Source organism: Meriones unguiculatus, assembly GCF_030254825.1.
Source record: "Meriones unguiculatus strain TT.TT164.6M chromosome X unlocalized genomic scaffold, Bangor_MerUng_6.1 ChrX_unordered_Scaffold_31, whole genome shotgun sequence".
Classification (NCBI taxonomy): Eukaryota; Metazoa; Chordata; class Mammalia; order Rodentia; family Muridae; genus Meriones; species Meriones unguiculatus.
This window is the reverse complement of record NW_026843707.1, coordinates 3,694,744-3,713,630: the sequence shown is the minus strand read 5'-3', so window position 1 is coordinate 3,713,630 and position 18,887 is coordinate 3,694,744. Positions and strand designations below refer to the sequence as shown.

The 18,887-nt window shown below is 37.0% G+C and overlaps 1 protein-coding gene across 7 annotated transcripts in view; it reads left to right on the top strand.

Moving 5' to 3' along the window:
* The window catches only part of Dmd (dystrophin), a 2,365,055-nt gene that overhangs the window by 1,673,099 nt on the left and 673,069 nt on the right, over positions 1 to 18,887 (top strand). For all 7 annotated transcript variants that reach the window (XM_060376797.1, XM_060376795.1, XM_060376794.1 and 4 more), the window contains one exon: positions 229 to 418. In XM_060376797.1, coding sequence (XP_060232780.1) covers positions 229 to 418 — 190 coding nt within the window. The remainder of the gene's footprint in view (positions 1 to 228; positions 419 to 18,887) is intronic.

Here is an 18,887-nt window from a genome sequence, read left to right as displayed (position 1 = left end):
TCCCCAGAACCATTGTTCTTTATTTTGAACAATTCTACTTGTGTGGCTTCCTCCAAGAAGAATCATTTAGATTAACTAGAAATCAATATTAAACAAAGAGCCTGGGATTCTGATTGTTGGTTAAATGGAGAGATTCAGTAACACACCATCTTTTCACATTTTACTGAGTTCATTGCATATACCATCCTCATATTTGTGAATTCCATCTACCTGTTTGTTTCTTTGCAGAGTGAGTGAGCGAGAGGCTGCTTGTGAAGAAACTCATAGATTAATGCAACAGTTCCCTCTGGACCTAGAGAAGTTTCTTTCCTGGATTACAGAAGCTGAAACAACTGCCAATGTCCTACAGGATGCTTCCCGTAAGGAGAAACTCCCAGAAGACTCCAAGGGAGTCAGAGAACTGATGAAACAATGGCAAGTAAGTTCAGTGTTTCTGTCTTAGCCTTCTTGTGAATCCAACCAAAGCATTCTAAGCATTTGTACTTGAAACTGACAAACTGGGAACAAAAATTAAGTTGTATTATTCAGCCTGATATTGTTCAGCAGTTGAGCAAAAAGGAAAGAAACAGAAGCAGTAAAAAGACTCATTTGTGATTCCATTAAATACCCTGAGCTTCTAAAACGTACATATATTTTTACCAGAGGTTTTGTCAAGCAGAAACTTTACTCAGACAGAAAAAGAAGTTCAGGGTTGGTTTATGAAATTAAAATGGTTAATATTTTTCACTGTTTATTTAAAGTCTTACAGCGAAAGCATCTGTAGGAATTGTCTGTTTTATTTAGCGTTGCTAACTAAATCAGTTTCCCTTCGTTACTTTCAAATACATTCTGAAATGTTAATATGATATTTTGTGGTTTTCTTTCTAACATGATCTGTGAAGAATAAGAATAAGATTGCTAAATTTGTTATAGTTAACTGTTGTACAGTTGTTTGCCCTGGAAACAAAAATTATTAAGTCTGTGTGCATGAACAACAAAAACAGAAGCTTAGAGTAATATTGTTTAAATGGAATCCCGGCAAGAATCATATTATGTACATGAAGTAGGTTTCAAAGATTTATTCTTAATAACTGACTGAATTTTCCTTAAATATTATGCAGCATTACCGTATATCATTTTTGTGACTTTTTGTGTTATATATGTATACACACACACACACACACACACAAATGAACATTGGTACTATCTAGCATAAAGTTTCACATGATAATTTGAAAAATATTTTGGACTATGGAAATTCTCTTCATATTGTTCTCCTTCACCTATGCCTTGTTTTGTTGGACAGTTGGTTAGTCTGTTGTTCTGGTACAAACAGTAGGTAATAACAATGTCTCCCATTCTTTTTTTTTTTCCATAATTTTATTTTTCTCATTAGTTACATTTTGTTAATTCTGTATCCCAGCTGTATCGCTCATTCCCTCCCCAATCCCACCCTCCCTCCCTCATCTCCTCCCTGCCCCTTTCCAAGTCCACTAATAGGGGAGGACGTCCTCCCCTTTCATATGACTCGCTTTTGTCAGGTATTTTTCGGACTGGCTGCAAAGTCCTCCTCTGTGGCCTAACAGTACTGCTCCTCCCTTGGGAGGTGGGGAGGTCAAAGAGCCAGTCATTTTTTTCTCTTCCTTTCCGGCCACACTTTTTTTTTTTTTTTTTTTTTTTGTCAACAATGATTTTGTGTGGTCCTGTAGTTTCTGACTTTATCTCTCCAGAGATCTCCAACCATTTGTGACAGAATATAATACCAATGCAAGTCAAGAATTTTTTTGGCTGAATCTTACATGAATGACTAAACAGTGTAGTGATACAGTTGATTTGGCTCATTTGGCTTATGCCATTTTAACAACCCATTGCCCTTTCTCATTCTTCTCCCAATGTGGCCCAACCCTTGATTCTTCCAAACAATATTTTTCAAACTTTATTGTCTTTCCATTGTTTTGGGTTTGGGCTTTACCACTGTTGTTGTTATTTGTTCTGTTATATATTGTTTACTTTTTTGTGAGTGATTTGGATGCCCATTTATTCCTCCCAGGCTGAGAAAAACTGGTTTATTTTGTTTCCAGATACAGCATTTTAGAATTGCATGAAAAAGTCAATTTCATATACCTATATTGTGTTGCTAGAAACAGCATCAACTTAATGCTTCCTGAGAAAAGGAGCCAAATAATCACGTCTGTTCTCAAAGAGTTTTTTTATTATTATTGTTTATTATTATTAGTTACATTTTATTAACTCTGTAGCCCAGCTGTATCCCGCTCCCTTATTCCCTACCAATGCCACCCTCCCTCGCTCAGCTTCTCCCTTCCCCTTTCCAAGTCCACGGATTAGGGAGGACCACCTCCCCTTTCGTCTAGCCATGTTTTATCAGGTATCTTCAGGACTGGCTGGAAAGTCCTCCTCTGTAGCCTAGCAGGACTGCTCCTCCCTTGGGGGGTGGGGAGGTCAAAGAGCCTGCCATTGAGTTCCTGTCAGAGATAGTCCCTGTTCCCCTTACAATGGGAGACCAATTGGTTTTTGAGCTACCATGAGCTTCATCTGAGCAAAGGTTCTAGGTTATATCCATATCTGGTCCTTGGTTGGAGAAACAGTTTCATAAAAAAAACCCTGTGCCCAGATTATATTTTGTCCTTATGGGGCTCCTATCCTTTCCCTGTCATACTAACTCCCCTTCTATCAAAGGTTTGGTTATGAGTCTTAGTATCTGTTTTGAAACGCTGCTTGGTAGAGTCTTTCTGATGATTTCTGCGGTAGACTCCTGTCATACGTCCAATGCACATCTCATTTTTCTTTCTAAGTGAGGATTGATCATCTTACCCCGTGTCTGCTTTCTTGTTTATCTTCTTTAGGTGTACAGACTTCATTATGTTTATCATATCTTGTAGGTCTATATAAGCGAGTATATTCCATGTTTGTCTTTCTCCTTCTGGGATACTTCACTCAGAATGATTTTTTTCTAGATCCAAACATTGGCCTGGAAAGATCATTATTTCCTCATTTTTGATTGCTGAGTAGTATTCCATTGTGTAAAAATGCCACAATTTCTGTATCCATTCCTCTGTTGATGGACATCTGGGTTGTTTCCAGGTTCTGGCTATTATAAAAAAAAAAAAAGCTGCTACAAACATGGTTGGGCAAATGTCCTTGTTGTGTATTTGAGCAAATTTTGAGTATATACCTAGCAGTGGTATAGCTGGGTCTTGAGGAAGCGCTATTCCTAATTGTCTGAGATAGCATCAGATTGACTTCCAAAGTGGTTGTACCAGTTTACATTCCCACCAGCAGTGGAGGAGGGTTCCCCTTTCTCCACTACCTCTCCAGCATGTGTTGTCACTTGAGGTTTTCATCTTAACCATTCTGATGGGTGTAAGGTGAAATCTCAGGGTCATTTTTATTTGCATTTCCCTAATGGCTAATGAGGTTGAGCATTTCTTTAAGTGTTTCTCTGCCATTTGATATTCCTCTATCGAGAATTCTCTGTTTAGCTCTGTTCCCCATTTTTTAATTGGATTACTTGGTTTGTTGCTTTTCAGCTTCTTTAGTTCTTTATATATACTGGATATTAGCCCTCTGTCAGATAAAGGGTTGGTGAAGAATCTTTCCCAATCTGTAGGCATTTGTTTTGTTTTGATGATGGTGTCCTTTGCATTACAGAAGCTTTTCAGCTTTATGAGGTCCCATTTACTGATTGTTGCTCTTAGAGCCTGTGCTGTTGGTGTTCTGTTCAGGAAGTTGTCTCCTGTGTCAATGAGTTTTAGGCTGTTCCCCACTTTTTTTTTTCTAAGCTATTTGGAGCATCTGGTTTTATGTTGAGGTCTTAGATCCACTTGGACTTTAGTTTTGTGCAGGGTGATAAATATGGATCTATTTTCATTTTTCTATATGTAGACATCCAGTTGGACCAGGACCATTTGTTGGAGATGCTGTCTTTTTTCCATTGAATGGTTTTGGCTGCTTTGTCAAAAATCAAGTATTCATAGGTGTGTGGGTTTATTTCTGGGTCTTCTATTGGTTCCATTGATCCTCCTTTCTGTTTCTATGCTTATACCATGCAGTTTTTGTTACTATTGCTCTGTAGTACAGCTTGAGATCAGGGATGGAGATACCTCCAGATGATCTGTTGCTGTACAGGATTGTTTTGGAGATTCTGGGTTTTTTGTTTCTCCATATGAAGCTGAAAATATTTTTTCAAGGTCTATAAAGAATTGAGTTGGTATTTTGATGGGAATTGCGTTGAATCTGTAGATTGCTTTTGGCAGGATGGCCATTTTCACTATGTTAATACTACCAAACCATGAGCAGAGCACGGGAGATCTTTCCATCTTTTGATATCTTCTTCAATTTCTTTCTTCAGAGACTTGAAGTTTTTCTAAACAGGTCTTTCACTTGCTTGGTTAGTGTCACCCCAAGGTACTTTTTGTGATTAGTGGCTATTGTGAAGGGTGTTGTTTCCCTGATTTCATTTCTAGGCCCCCTTGTCTTTGGTATACAGGAGGGCTTCTGATTTTTTGAGTTAATTTTGTATCCTGCCACTTTGCTGAAGGTGTTTATCAGCTGGAGGAGTTAGTTCTCTGGTTCAATTTTTGGGGTCGCTCATGTATATTATCATATCATCTGTGAATAGTGTCACTTTGACTTCTTCCTTTCTGATTTGTATCCCCCTGATCTCCTCAAGTTGTCTGATTGCTCTGGCTAGGACTTCAAGTACTGTGTTGAAGAGGTATGGAGAGAGTGGGCAGTCTTGTCTTGTCCCTGATTTCAGTGGGATTGATTTAAGTTTCTCTCCATTGAGTTTTATGTTGGCTATAGGCTTGCTGTATATTGCCTTTACTATGTTTAGGTATGTGCCTTTTATCCCTGATCTTTCCAAGACTTTAAACATGAATGGGTGTTGGACTTTGTCAAATGCTTTTTAGGCATCTAAGGAGATGATCATGTGGTTTTTCTCCTTCAGTTTGTTTATGTGGTGGATTACATTGATGGTTTTCCGTATGTTGAACCACCCTTTCACTCCTAAGATGAAGCCTACTTGGTCATGGTGGATGATATCTTTGATGTGTTCTTGGATTTGGTTTACAAGTATTTTATTCAGTATTTTTGCATCAATGTTCATTAGAGAGATAGGTCTGAAGTTCTCTTTTTTTGTTGGGTCTTTTTGCGGTTTAGATATCAAGGTGACTGTGGCTTCATAGAATGAGTTTGGTAATGTTCCTTCTGTTTCTATTTTGTGGAATAGTTTGGAGAGAATTGGAGTTATCGCTTCTTTGAAGGTCTGGTAGAATTCTGCACTGAATCCATCTGGCCTAGGACTTTTTTTGGGAGACTGTTGATGACTGCTTCTATTTCCTTGGGGAAAATAGGACTATTCAATATTTCTACCTGATTTTTACTTAATTTATGTAAATGCAATCTATCAAGAAAATTGTCCATTTCTTTTAGATTTTTGAATTTTGTGGCATACAGGCTTTTGTAGTACAACCTAATGATCATTTGGATTTCCTCAGTGTCTGTAGTTATGTTCCCTTTTTCATTTCTGATTATACTGATTTGGATAGTTTCTCTCTGCCTTTTAGTTAATTTAGCTAAAGGTTTGTCTATCTTGTTGATTTTTTCAAAGAACCAGCTCTTGGTTTCATTGATTCTTTGAATAGTTTTATTTTTTTCTAGTTGATTGATTTCCTGCCCTGAGTTTGATTATTTCCAGCAGTCTGCTCCTCTTGGGTGCATTTGCTTCTTTTTTCTCTAGGGCTTTCAGTTGGGCCATTAAGTTGTTTGTGTGAGATGTCACAAATTTTTCCTTGAAGGCACTTAGTGCTATGAATTTTCCTCTGAGCACTGCTTTCATTGTTTCCCAGAAATTGGGGTATGTTGTACCTTCATTTTCATTGAATTCTAGGAAGTCTTTAATTTCTTTTTTTATTTCTTCCTTAACCCATCTGTCATTGAGCAGCAAGTTGTTCAGTTTCCATGTGCTTGTATGCTTTTTTCTAGTTCCATTTTTGTTGATGTCCGGCTTTATTCCATGGTGGTCAGATAGAATACAGTGGATTATTTCAATCTTATTGTATCTGTTGAGGCTTGCTTTGTGACCAACTATATGATCTACTTTGGAGAAGGTTGCATGAAGTGCTGAAAAGAAGGCATACTCTTTTGCATTTGGGTGGAAATTTCTGTAGACATCTATTAGGTCCATTTGATTTAGGACCTCTGTAAGTGCCTTTATTTCCTTATTAGGTTTCTGTCTAGATGATCTGTCCCTTGGTGAAAGTGGGGTGTTGAAGTCTCCCACTATCAAGGTTTTGGGATCGATGTGTGATTTAAGTTTTAGTAATGTTTCATTTATGAATGTAGGTGCTCTTGTATTTGGGGCATAGATGTTCAGAATTGTGATATCCTCTTGTTGGATTTTTCCTTTGATGAGAATGTAGTGTCCCTCCTCATCTTTTTTGATTAATTTTGGTTGAAAGTCTATTTTACTAGATATTAGGATAGCTACCCCAGCTTGTTTTCTGGGTCTGTTTGCTTGAAAGACATTTTTCCAGCCCTTCTCTCTGAGGTAGTGTTTATCTTTGTTGCAGAGGTGCGTTTCTTGGATGCAGCAGAATGTTGGATCCTTTTCCACACCCATTCTTTTAGTCTTTGTCTTTTTATTGGCAAGTTGAGTCCATTAATGTTGATAGATAATAGTGACCAATAAATGTTATTTTCCTTTGTATTGGAGTCGGAGGTCTTACTGTGTTTCATTGCTTGTTTTCTTTTCATTTTTGTTGGGATATTATCTGTATGCCATGTTTTCTTGGGTGAAGCTGTTTTCATTGGATTGGAGTTTTCCTTCTAGTGTCTTCTGTAGGGCTGGTGTGCTGTGTAGATATTGCAAAATTTAGTTTTGTCATGGAATATTTTCTAATCCAATCTACCTATTTAAACTTTCTAAAGCATAATTTAGATGGTAAGTAGTCAAGCAATTGTTCCAATTCAACCTGAAATTATAAATATAAATTATGCTAGGCACAATGTCACACACCTGTAATCTGAGCACTCAGGGAGGCAGAGGCAGGTAGATCTCTGAATTTGGGGCAAGCCTGAGCTACAATGCAAGCTTATGACAGCAAAGGCTACAACAGAGAAACCCTGTCTCAAAAACAACAACAAACCACAAATTATAACTAGAATAGATTTTACACAAGAAGAGATTAAAATGGAATTATTTTACTTATATATTCCTATTGTCAAGACACTGCATTGTGTGTGGTGGGTGTCTTAATAAATATCTATCAGTGAATTAAAGAAATATATGATTCTCCATGACAAACATATTTTTACTTCTCAAAGCATTAAACAAATGAACAAACAAACAAGCAAACAAAAAAAGCTTGTACATTTCTTTACCTTACTGCCAAGGATTGGACTCAAAGCTGAATTTCGAAACTTATTCAAAATTTTTCTTATTTATCTTTTTATTTTTATTTTTATTACAATTTATTTACTTTGTATCTCAGCTGTTGCCCCCTCCCTCTTCTCCTCCCAGTTCTACCCTTCATCCCTCTTCTCCTCCCATGCCCCTCCCCTAGTCCATTCAATTCATATAAAATGAACATCAAGCAAAACTACAGTTGGACTTGTTAATAATTAAATTAATGCTTTAACATTTTTATACTTGTGTGTAATGTATTCTGATTATACCCAGCGCTGACCCTCTCTTATTTCCATCTCCCTGCCCAACCTCAAACGTTTTTCTACTAATCCTTCTCCCACTTTCATGTGAGAAACTGAAAAGAATTGTTTTGTTCATTTGTTTTGACACACTGAGCTTAAGTAACCAGACCTACCTGTGTGACCATGGGCTTGAAAGGAATAATTAGAGCTTGGTATGCAATTGAAAACAATGACTCCCAGGTATTTTTCATTCATTCATTCATTTCATTCATTCATTCATTTCAATCATTTCATAATTGCATTCCAGCAGGTATGCAATTGAAAACAATGACTCCCAGGTATTTTTCATTAGCCAATAGTTTAGCAAGGAAGTGTGAGGATTCATGTGCTCCACCTCCACCCATGATTAACTATTGCCAGTGCCAGTCTTAGGCAAATCTAATGCAGCTGCTCGGAATTCTTGATTGCAATAGGTTAATTCTTCTAAGATTCCCTTTCTGCATCTAAGCTTACCCAAATGCTACCTACTTGTAAAGAAAAAGTCATATTGACCTCAATATTTGTTCCCTCAGATGAAAGTCATCTGTCCCCCTTAATTCCTATAAGTATTTCCCTGCATTATAAATAAAGGGTTTCACTGGTTTGCTTGCTTGTTTGTTTGTTTGTTTTACTTTCTTTTAGAGGTTTTGCTTGTTTGTTTTTTACCTTCTTTTAGAAAAGCTAGAGACAACAGTATTTAATACCAGGAGCTTTGAAGTTTAGCTGTGTGGATTTAAATCATGGTTCTGATTACTGCTGACCATAAACTTAATTCTTAATTGCTTTTGGATTACAACATTATGAATAAAAAGAAAACATCTATACTTTATGTATTTTATGAAACTAGTATGAAGTCATATATATGAAGTTCATAAAATAGTATCTGACATATAGTAAGTACCCAGTTTACATAATTAATGATGTCATTACATTTTTCTAATATTTATATGTATAAGTAAGGTTCAATTTTATGTACAATTTTACTGATATATTTTCATACTATTCATCATAATATAGGCCCCTTGAGGGATAATTCTCATTTGATTTGTGTGAGAAAGTAAATAAAATGATCAAATAAATTCTGCTGTTTAAGGTACTGCTTTCCTAGAAGAACTAAGACTTCATTTAATAAGGAAACATGTGTTAATCTTTAATATATTTTATTCTTAAATGCCAATATTCACTCAAAAAGCTCTTTTAAATCTCCAGATAAAAACAAACCTTAATAATCTATTTTTGAGAATAAACATATCATACTAAAACTGAAAAAAGATATCTGGTTTAGCAGAGTGACCTCCTTCGGGAAGGAAACTGACTTGTTATTCTTTGCTTTCAACTAGACAACAGAAATTCTTTGAAACCCACTTTGACCAAAGCAGCTTATTTTTTTCCCAAACAATCTTGGCAACAGAGGAAATTATATCAATGACTTATAGAAATCTTAATGACAATCTTTATTTTGGTTTGGTGTTTGTCTTACTCTATTTTGTTTATTTATTTTGACACTAAATGATTTTTATTTTAGAGAGACAGAAATGAAAATTGAAATTGTGTGGCTCAGGAAGTGGGAAGGATCTCAAAGGAGTTAGGGGAGGTAAAAGGATGATTAAAATATATTATATGTATATTATATTATATGTAAAATATTTAAAAAATGTATAAAATATAACTGTTTTGAAATAAATACAAGAGGAATCACTGAAGAAAATTAGCAAGCTCAAAATATTCACTTTCTCTGAACCTGAACCAGACACACATAGTTTTTCTTCAAACAAGTATTAGAAAAGACAATAAAAATTGAGTACACACAAATTGAAGTAATTTTCTGTCACAGTCTTGTCTCTTCTCTTTTCCTGGAAGAATTTTTCCCTTGGCTGTCTTTGGGAGCAGATTAACCAGGTCAAAAATGATATTCTAGTATATATATAAATAAATATTTTAAGAACGTTTTTTTCTTTATTAATTACACTTTATTCACTTTGTATCCCCCCTGTGGTTCTCTCCCTCCTCCCGTCTGAATTCCTCCCTTCCTCCACCCTCTGCATGCATGCCCCTCCCCAAGTCCACTGATGGGGAGAACTTCTTTTCCTTCCTTCTGATCCTACTCAATTAGGTCTCATCAGGAGTGGCAGCATTGTCTTCTTCTGTGGCCTGGTAACGATGCTTCCCCCTCAGGGGGAGGTAATTAAAGAGCAGGCCAATCAGTTCATGTCAGAGACAGTCCCTGTTCCTATTACAATGGAACCCACTTGGATACTGAACTGCCATGGGCTACATCTGTGCAGGGGTCTTAGGTTATCTCCATGCATAGTCCTTGGTTGGAATAGCAGTCTCATGGAAGACCCCTGTGCTCAGATTTTTGGTTCTGTTGCTCTACTTGTGGAGTTCCTGTCCTCTACAGATCTTACTATTTCCCACTTCTTCCCTAAGATTCCATGCACTCTGCTGAAAGGTTGCCCATAAGTCTCAGCATCTACATTGACAGTCTGCAGGGCAGAGCTTTTCAGAGGTCCTCTGTGTCAGGCTCCTGACTTGTTCCCTCTTTACTCCTTCTTCTGATGTCCAGCCTCTTTGCCTTTCTGGATAGGAATTGAGCATTTTAGCAACAGTCCTCTCTCTTGATTAGTTTCTTTAGGTGTGTAGATTTTAGTAGGCTTATCCTATATTATTGTCTATATGAGTGAGTATATACCATGTGCATCTTTCTGCTTCTCAGATAGCTCACTCAGGATGATCTTTTCCAGATCCCACCATTTACCTGCAAATTTCATGATTTCCTTGTTTGTTATTGCTGAGTAATATTTCATTGTGTAAATATACCACAATTTGTGCATCCATTCCTCCACTGAGGGGCATCTGGGCTATTTCCAGCTTCTGGCTATTACAAATAAGGCTGCTACAAATATGGTTGAACAAATGTCCTTATTGTGTACTTGAGAATCTTTTGGATATATGCCTAGGAGTGGTATAGCTGGATCTTGAGGAAGCGCTATTCCTAGTTGTCTGAGAAAGCACCAGATTGCTTTCCAGAGTGGTTGTACAAGTTTACATTCCCACCAGCAGTGGAGGAGGGTTCCCCTTTCTCCACAACCTCTTCAGCATGTGTTTCTCTTGAGTTTTTGATCTTAGCCATTCTGATGGGTTGTAAGGTGAAATCTTAGGGTCGTTGTGATTTGCATTTCCCTGATAGATAAGGATGTTGAGCATCTCTTTAAATGTTTCTCTGCCATTCTGTATTCCTCGGCAGAGAATTCTGTTTAGCTTCATACCCCATTTTTTAATCGGATTACTTGATTTATTGATTTTTACCTTCTTTAGTTCTTTATATATGCTGGATATTAGCCCTCTGTCAGATATAGGGTTGGTGAATAGCCTTTCCCAGTCTGTAGGCTGTCGTTTTGTTCTGACGACAGTGTCTTTTGCTTTACAGAAGCTTTTCATTTTCAGGAGGTCCCATTTATTGATTGTTGCTCTTAGAGCCTGTGTGGTGTTCTGTTCAGGAAGATGTCTCCTGTGTCAATGAGTTCAAAGGTTTTCCCCACTTTTTCTTCTAAGTGGTTTAGTGTGTCTGGTTTCATGTTGAGGTCTTTGATCCACTTGGACTTTATTTTTGTGCAGGGTGATAAGTATGGATCTATTTTCATTTTTCTACATGTAGACATCCACTTGGACTAGCACCATTTGTTGAAGATGCTATCTTTTTTCCATTGAATGGATTTTCATCTTTGTCAAAAATCAGGTGTCCATAAGTGTGTGGATTTATGTCAGGGTCTTCTATTTGATTCCATTGATCCACCATTCTGTTTCTATGCCAGTACCATGCAGTTTTTAGTATTCTTGCTCTATAGTACAGCTTGAGATCAGGGATGGAGATACCTCCTGAAGATCTTTTACTGTAGAGAATTGTTTTAGCAATTCTGGGTTTCTTATTGTTCCATATGAAGGTGAGAATTTTTGTTCAATGTCTGTAAAGAATTGTATTGGTAATTTGATGGGCATTGCATTGAGTCTGTAGATTGCTTTTGGTAAGATGGCCATTTTTACTATATCAATCCTGCCAAGCCATGAGCATGGGAGATCTTTCAATCTTCTAATATCTTCTTCTAATTCTTTCTTCAGAGACTGGAAATTTTTTTCATACAAGTATTTGACTTGTTTGGTTAGGTTCACACCAAGGTACTTTATGTCCTTCGTGGCTATTGTGAACGGTGTTGTTTCCCTAATTTCTTTCTCAGCCCTTTTGTCTCTTGTATACAGGAAGGCTACTGATTTTTTTGAGTTAATTTTGTATCTGGCCACTTTGCTGAAGGTGTTAATCAGCTGTAGGAGTTCCCTGGTAGAATTTTGGGGGTCACTCTGGTATACTATCATATCATCTGCAAACTGTGATACTTCGACTTCTTCCAAGAATGGTTCTTAAATTAATATATTTTAATCTCATAAAATTTCATCTACTCCTGTGTATAAATTTGCATAATATTTTGATCTTGTTTAAATCTCAAATTAATAGAAATGACATACTCTATTACAACTATTGCATTTTCTCTTTCTTTCTTTCAATCTTTCTTTCTTTCAATTTATTCACTTTGCATCATTGCTGTAGCCCCTTCATCTCCTCTTAGCTCCACCCACCCTCCCTCTTCTGCGCCTATGTGCTTTCCCTAGTCCACTGATAAGGAGGTCCTCTAATCCTTCTATCTGACCTTAGTTTATCAAGTTTCATCAAGGCAGGCTGCACCGTTTTCCTCTGTGGCCTGGCAAGGCTGTGTTCCCCCACCACCACCAGGGGAAGGTGATAAAAGAGCCAGCCACTGAGTTCATGTCAGAGACAGTCCGTACCCCCCTCACTAGGGAACCCACTTGGAATCTGAGCTCCCTATGGGCTTCATCTGTGCAGGGGGTCTAGGTCCACTCCATGTATGGTCCTTGGTTGGAGTATCTGTTGGTCCCTGCAGGTCCCCCGGGTCCAGGTTTTTTGCCTCTGTTCTCCTTGTGAAATTTCCTGTCCCCTCCAGGTCTTTCTTTCTCCCTCTTCTTCCATAAGGTTTTCTGCACTCTGTCCAGTATCTCCTGTCACACCCTGGTAGGTAGAGTCTTTCAGAGATCCCCTGTGGATGGCTCCTGTCTCACTCAGGAGGGCAAACAGGATGGATATCAGAAGTAGGAGAAAACTTTTGTATTTCTTGTAGAAACCAATGTTTATTTAGAATGTAGGACTAAAAGACTAGAGAATCAAAATAGAGTCAAGCAACTCCTTTTCACACCTACAAGCTATTATGCTGACTTAAAAATGTCTGTGTCTATACATTGACACCTGGAGCCCTTTGCTAAGAAGGGACATCCTACCATTTCTTTCTTTGGGGACTGCCCACATTTGGACTCCTCATTTCACAACCAATTTTATTGAATATCCTCCAATCTTAGTATTATTGTTGATGTTTTACATTTACCCAACCTTAACTTCAATGTATAACCAATTTACTAAGTCATAATCTTCTCACATAATTTATTTCCTCAGGAACAACATGCTGGTAAAAAGCATTAAAATGCAACCTTAATTAAAGGCTATGTAATAGCAATACCTGTATCTACTTGAACATGAATGGAATCACATTTCATGATGTCAAGGGAACCTTGTTCTTTCAACTCATTTTTTTCTTCCCTGATATGATCTTTTTAATTGTATTTTACAACTATTAAAAGCTTTTATGTATCTTCAAGTTTTTAAAGATAGAGAGATGAATGAAACCATTCCCACTGTGTTCTAATCTCTGAGTAATGCCTACAATTGCTACACTCATTTAGTACTTCAAGGGAGAATTTGCTCAGCACAAATTTTATCATCAAAGCTCTATAGAATGTGCATTTTCCATTTTATTGAGATGACCTCTTGAGTAAAAGGAGGGTCTTTTAAAAATTAGATCTTTTCTTTTCTTGAAGATTAGAACAACAGTATATATGGACTGTGGCCTCTAAATCTGAAAACAAAATTTGGAATAATAGAATAGTTATCAAGATAAGAAATATGAAGTCATGAAAATACAATTTAAAATATTAATTTTATCAACCTCCAATATTAGACAAATAATTTCTAGCTTTCAATAAGTTTCATATTAAGAAATCACTTCATTGTTTCCTCACTTGGTCTCCCAAACTTTTCCTAGATTTCCCAGATTAGAATAGCTGTCATTCATATTCAGACTACCTAAAATACAAAGGAAGCACTTGACTAAGTCTTGAACTTGGAATTCTGCCAGCAAAAGTATCTCCTTACTTCTGAAAACAGCTCTCAGTTGGTGGGAATGAAATGATAACCTCACTCTCCATCAGAGCTGGGGGTTATTTCAACTCTCAACATAAGTACCCAAACTCTGAAATCACACATTGTGTTCACATACCCAAATAAAGAGTCATGTGTTATCTCTCTTTAAACTTATTCACTGATATTGTAGTCTCATTTTTAAGTGTATATGATTTTGTAAGAGATTAAATCACTTGCTGGTTAATTTTTGGCACAACCAGAAAATAGTAGGATATTGAATTGGGAGAGGTTGACTATTTCAGGGTTCATCATAACATTTTGTATAGAAGGGTAATTTTACTTTCTATATTACAAAGCATGTCAATTTTGAGCCTTCATCGTGCATTTGTGTATGGAATATTTTCAGTTATATCTGGTTTCGTGTTCCTAGTAGAAACATTTCCCAAGAAAACCACTCCCTGGCACTTGCCTTGTGAGAACTGTAACGTCCCTGGTCATGGAAGTCCATTTTCCTAACAATTGTGATAATGTGCTGTGAAAGATGGAAATTTGAATATGAACTGTATGTGGCATAAAACTCTGACTCAGTGGGGAAAAAGAAAGAAAGAAAAACCTCAAGCTTGTAGAATTAGTATAAGAAGGATACTTTAGAATGGACCAAAAACAAAAGAGCACCCTCCTTTTAGCATGGAAACAGAAGAGCACTACCATTTTGTAGCATTAGAAGTTCCCAAAATGCCAAGGGCTTCCTTTTTCCTTTTCACTTTCTTTGTTTCTTTCTTTCTTTGTTTCTTTCTTCCTTTGTTTCTTTGTTTCTTTCTTTTCCTTCCTTCCTTCCTTCCTTCCTTCCTTCTTTCCTTCCTTCCTTCCTTCCTTCCTTTCTCTCTCTCTCTTTCTTTCTTTCTTTCTTTTTCTTTCCTTTTTTTATTATTAGTTACATTTTATTAACTCTGTATCCCAGCTGTATCCCGCTCCCTCATTCTCTCCCAATCCCACCCTCGCTCCCTCATCTCCTCCTTGCCCCTTTCCAAGTCCACTGATTGGGGAGGATCTCCTCCCCTTTCACCTGACCCTGTTTTATCAGTTATCTTCAAGACTGGCTACAAAGTCCTTTTCTGTGGCCTAACAGTACTGCTCCTCCCTTGGGTGGCGGGGAGGTTAAAGAGCCAGCCATTGAGTTTCTGTCAGAAATAGTCCCTGTTCCCCTTACTATGGAAAACCAATTGGTTACTGAGCTACCACGGGCTACATCCAAGCAGAGGCTCTAGGTTATATCCATACATGGTCTTTGGTGGAGTGTCAGTCTCAGAAAAAACAAACAAACAAACAAACAAAAAACCTGTGCCCAGATATATTTGATCCTTGTGGAGTTCCTATCCTCTTCAAGTCATACTATCTCCCCCTTCTTTCATATGATTCCCTGCACTCTGCCGAGGTTTGATTATGAGTCTTAGTATCTGCTTCGATACAATACTAGGTAGAGTCTTTCAGGAGTCCTCTGCAGGAAGCCTCTGTCCTATTACTTGTTTTCTCCTACATCCAATGTCAATCCCATTTGCCTTTCTAAGTGAGGATTAATTATCTAAGCCTGGGTCCTCTTTCCTGTTTATCTTCTTTAGGTGTATAGATTTCATTATGTTTATCATATCTTATAGGTAAACATATAGTGAGTATATATCATGTGTGTCTTTCTCCTTCTCGGATACCTCACTCAGAATGATCTTTTCTAGATCCCACCATTTACTTGCAAATTTCATGATTTCCTCATTTTTGATGGCTGAGTAGTATTCCATTGTGTAAAAATAACACAATTTCTGTATCCATTCCTCTGTTGATGGACATCTGGGTTGTTTCCAGGTTCTGGCTATTACAAATAAAGCTGCTATAAACGTGGTTGAGCAAATTTCCTTGTTGTGTGCTTGAGATTCTTTTGGATATATGCCTAGGAGTGGTATAGCTAGATATTGGGGAAGCACTATTCCTAATTGTCTGAGAAAGCACCAGATTGATTTCCAAAGTGTTTGTACCAGTTTACTTGGCTCAGCCGTTAAAAAGTTTAGGCTCACAGCCATAAATATTCTTCTTTCTTTATATACAAAGAAGTCTTTCTGTGTCTGAACAAGGTTTGCTTGAAGAACCAATTTTGTTTTAAACTTGAACTTAGTATTTTGCAACTACTCTGAAAAACCAGTGATTTCAGTTATTAGATTATCACAGCAGGCAGTTTTCAAAGATTATAGGTTAAAGTTTTCTTGAAAATGTGAAACTATCACCTAAGGAATTAAATTTGACTACTATTTTTGCTTTTATGCTTCTTTATTTATAGCCTTTGCCCCAAGTGTATTATAGAGACCTGATCCTGTTATCTGGCATAAATACGAACTTTGGTATGAGAATATTTTCTGCTTCATTGGTGTAAATTCTGTAGAATTTTCTGTGTTGCACTGCCTCAGAAACACATTTAAATTTATATTATGTATTGGCTGATTTATATGGATGATACATAATTAAAAATTAAATTTAGAGCTGCGGGTGTGCACCTTGGTAGTGTTTATTCAGGCTTAGCTGGGTGTTCTGGCTGTATCAAATGTCTGCATGCAGATTCGGCTTGGGTCTACAATACAGATTTAGTAAGAATCATGAAAGCATAGATAGTAGTCATTCAGAGTGTGATCTTCTTTTGGCAAACACAGGAACACATTCAAACTCTCTGCTTTTGTTGTGTTTGTTTATATACTGTAGACAATTTTTATCAATCCCAAATCAAATGGGTGAAGAAACTTTACACCTGCATCAAGCCAAGGCAGACATGTAAATGTGTAGTATTTTCAGGAAATAATCAAGGCCAGACTGTTAATCTACTTTTTGCTTTATGAGAGATAATTTCAATGAATTGTTTAAAAAAGAACACTAACAAATAACAATTATGTAGTTATTATAATGACCACTCTGATTATGATAGCATTGTCGACCCGAAACTCTTAAGTTACACTGTAACCTAGAAGCATCCATCAAAATAAAACGACTGATTAATTTTGTTTGAAAGTTTATTTTATTAGATATTAGAATAGCTACCCCAGCTTGTTTTCTGAGTCCATTTGCTTGAAAAACATTTTTCCAGCCCTCTACTATGAGGTAGTGTTTATCTCTGTTGCAGAGGTGTGTTTTTTGGATACAGCAGAATGTTGGATCCTGTTTCTGCAACCATTCTGTTGGTCTGTGTCTTTTTATTAGAGAGTTGATTCTATTGATGTTGATAAAATAGTGACCAATGAATATCAGTTCCTTTTATTGTGGAGTTGGTGGAGTTACTGTGTTTCTATGCTTGTTATCTTTTAATTTTTTTGTCGTGAAACTATCTATATCCTGTGTTTTCTAAGACAATGAAACTATTCCTAATGAGACCTGATTAGCTAGGGTCAGATGGAGGGGGAGGAGGACCTCCCATATCAGTGGACTTGGAGAGGGGCATGGGACGAGATGAGGGAGGGAGAGTGGATACAAAGTGAATAAACTAATTAATATAAAATTTAAAATTAAAAAAATAAAATGACTGGTTTATTCCTTAGAGATTAGTATATGAAATATGCAACATCTAATGACATAGATAATCAGACAATCCATTTTATTCAATTTAACAATGCAAATGTTTATATACTAATCTTCAATTAAGAGTTCTACAATTATCATGTGGTTAGCATCCCTTCTGCACAATACTCACTCCATGTGACTAATTATGTCAACTTTTGACCTGAATTTGCAAGAAACAAACAAACCATAAGATACTTATATTAGTACTATCCACGACCTGTTTTTGTCATACAGTAGAGAAAATGCAAATATGCCAGTTGTTTTTGACTGGAACAGGCATGTAATTAAAATGATTTCAAGGTTCACAAATATAAAAGGCAACAAAAGTACTTCAGAAGAAAGCTGTAGAAAAGAGTCAAGAAAATACAAACAAGTAAAAAAAATCATTTTCCAGAATTTCACATGTAGGGTGTTATCTAGAAATGACTCAGACTGTGAAAGCACATTACGTTATGGGTCATGAGTGTGAAGGTCAAGGAATGAAACCTCCCTTAATGAAGAACTAGTAATGATTTGGCTGGGTATTTTTGTAAAAAGAATCCAAAATGAAATAAGAAGCTCTAAAATTAAAAAGCTTATGGGTAAACTGAACTAAGTCAAAGTAAGCTAGTACTTTAAGCAGTGCTTGTATATGTGGTCCCTTATATGTGGGCCTGGAGTATTAAATTGAGTCCTGTCCATTGACAGCTAATTTAAAGCCTTAAAAAAAATATCCAATCAAGTAGTATCATACTGTGTTGTTTTGTTCATTGTCTTCATTTCATTTTATTTTTTAATTAATTACAGTTTATTCATTTTGTATCCCAGCTGTAGCCCACTCCCTCATTCCCTCCCAATCCTACCCTCCCTCCCTTATCTCCTCCCATGCCCCTCTCTAAGTCTACTGATATGGGAGGTCTTCCTCCTCTTCCCTCTGACCCTAGCCTATCAGCTCTCATCAGGACTGGCTGCATTGTCCTCCTCTGTGGCCTGGCAAGGATGTTCAACCCTCAGTAGTGGGGGATGGGGTGACCAAAAAATCAGCAACTGAGTTCACGTCAGAGACAGTCCCTGTTCCTATTACTAGGTAACCCACTTGGACACTGAGATGCCATGGGCTATTTCTGTGCAGGGATTCAAAGTTATCTCCATGTGTGGTCCTTTGTTGGAATATCAGTCTCAGAAAAGATCCTTGTGCCCAGATTTTTTGGTTCTTTTGCTCTCCTTGTGGAGCTCCTGATCCCTCCATGTCTTTCTATTCCCACATCTTTCATAAGATTCCCTGCACTCTGCCCAAAGTTTGGCTATGAGTCTCAACATCTGCTTTCATAACCTGCTGTGTAGAGTCTTTCAGAGGACCTCTGTG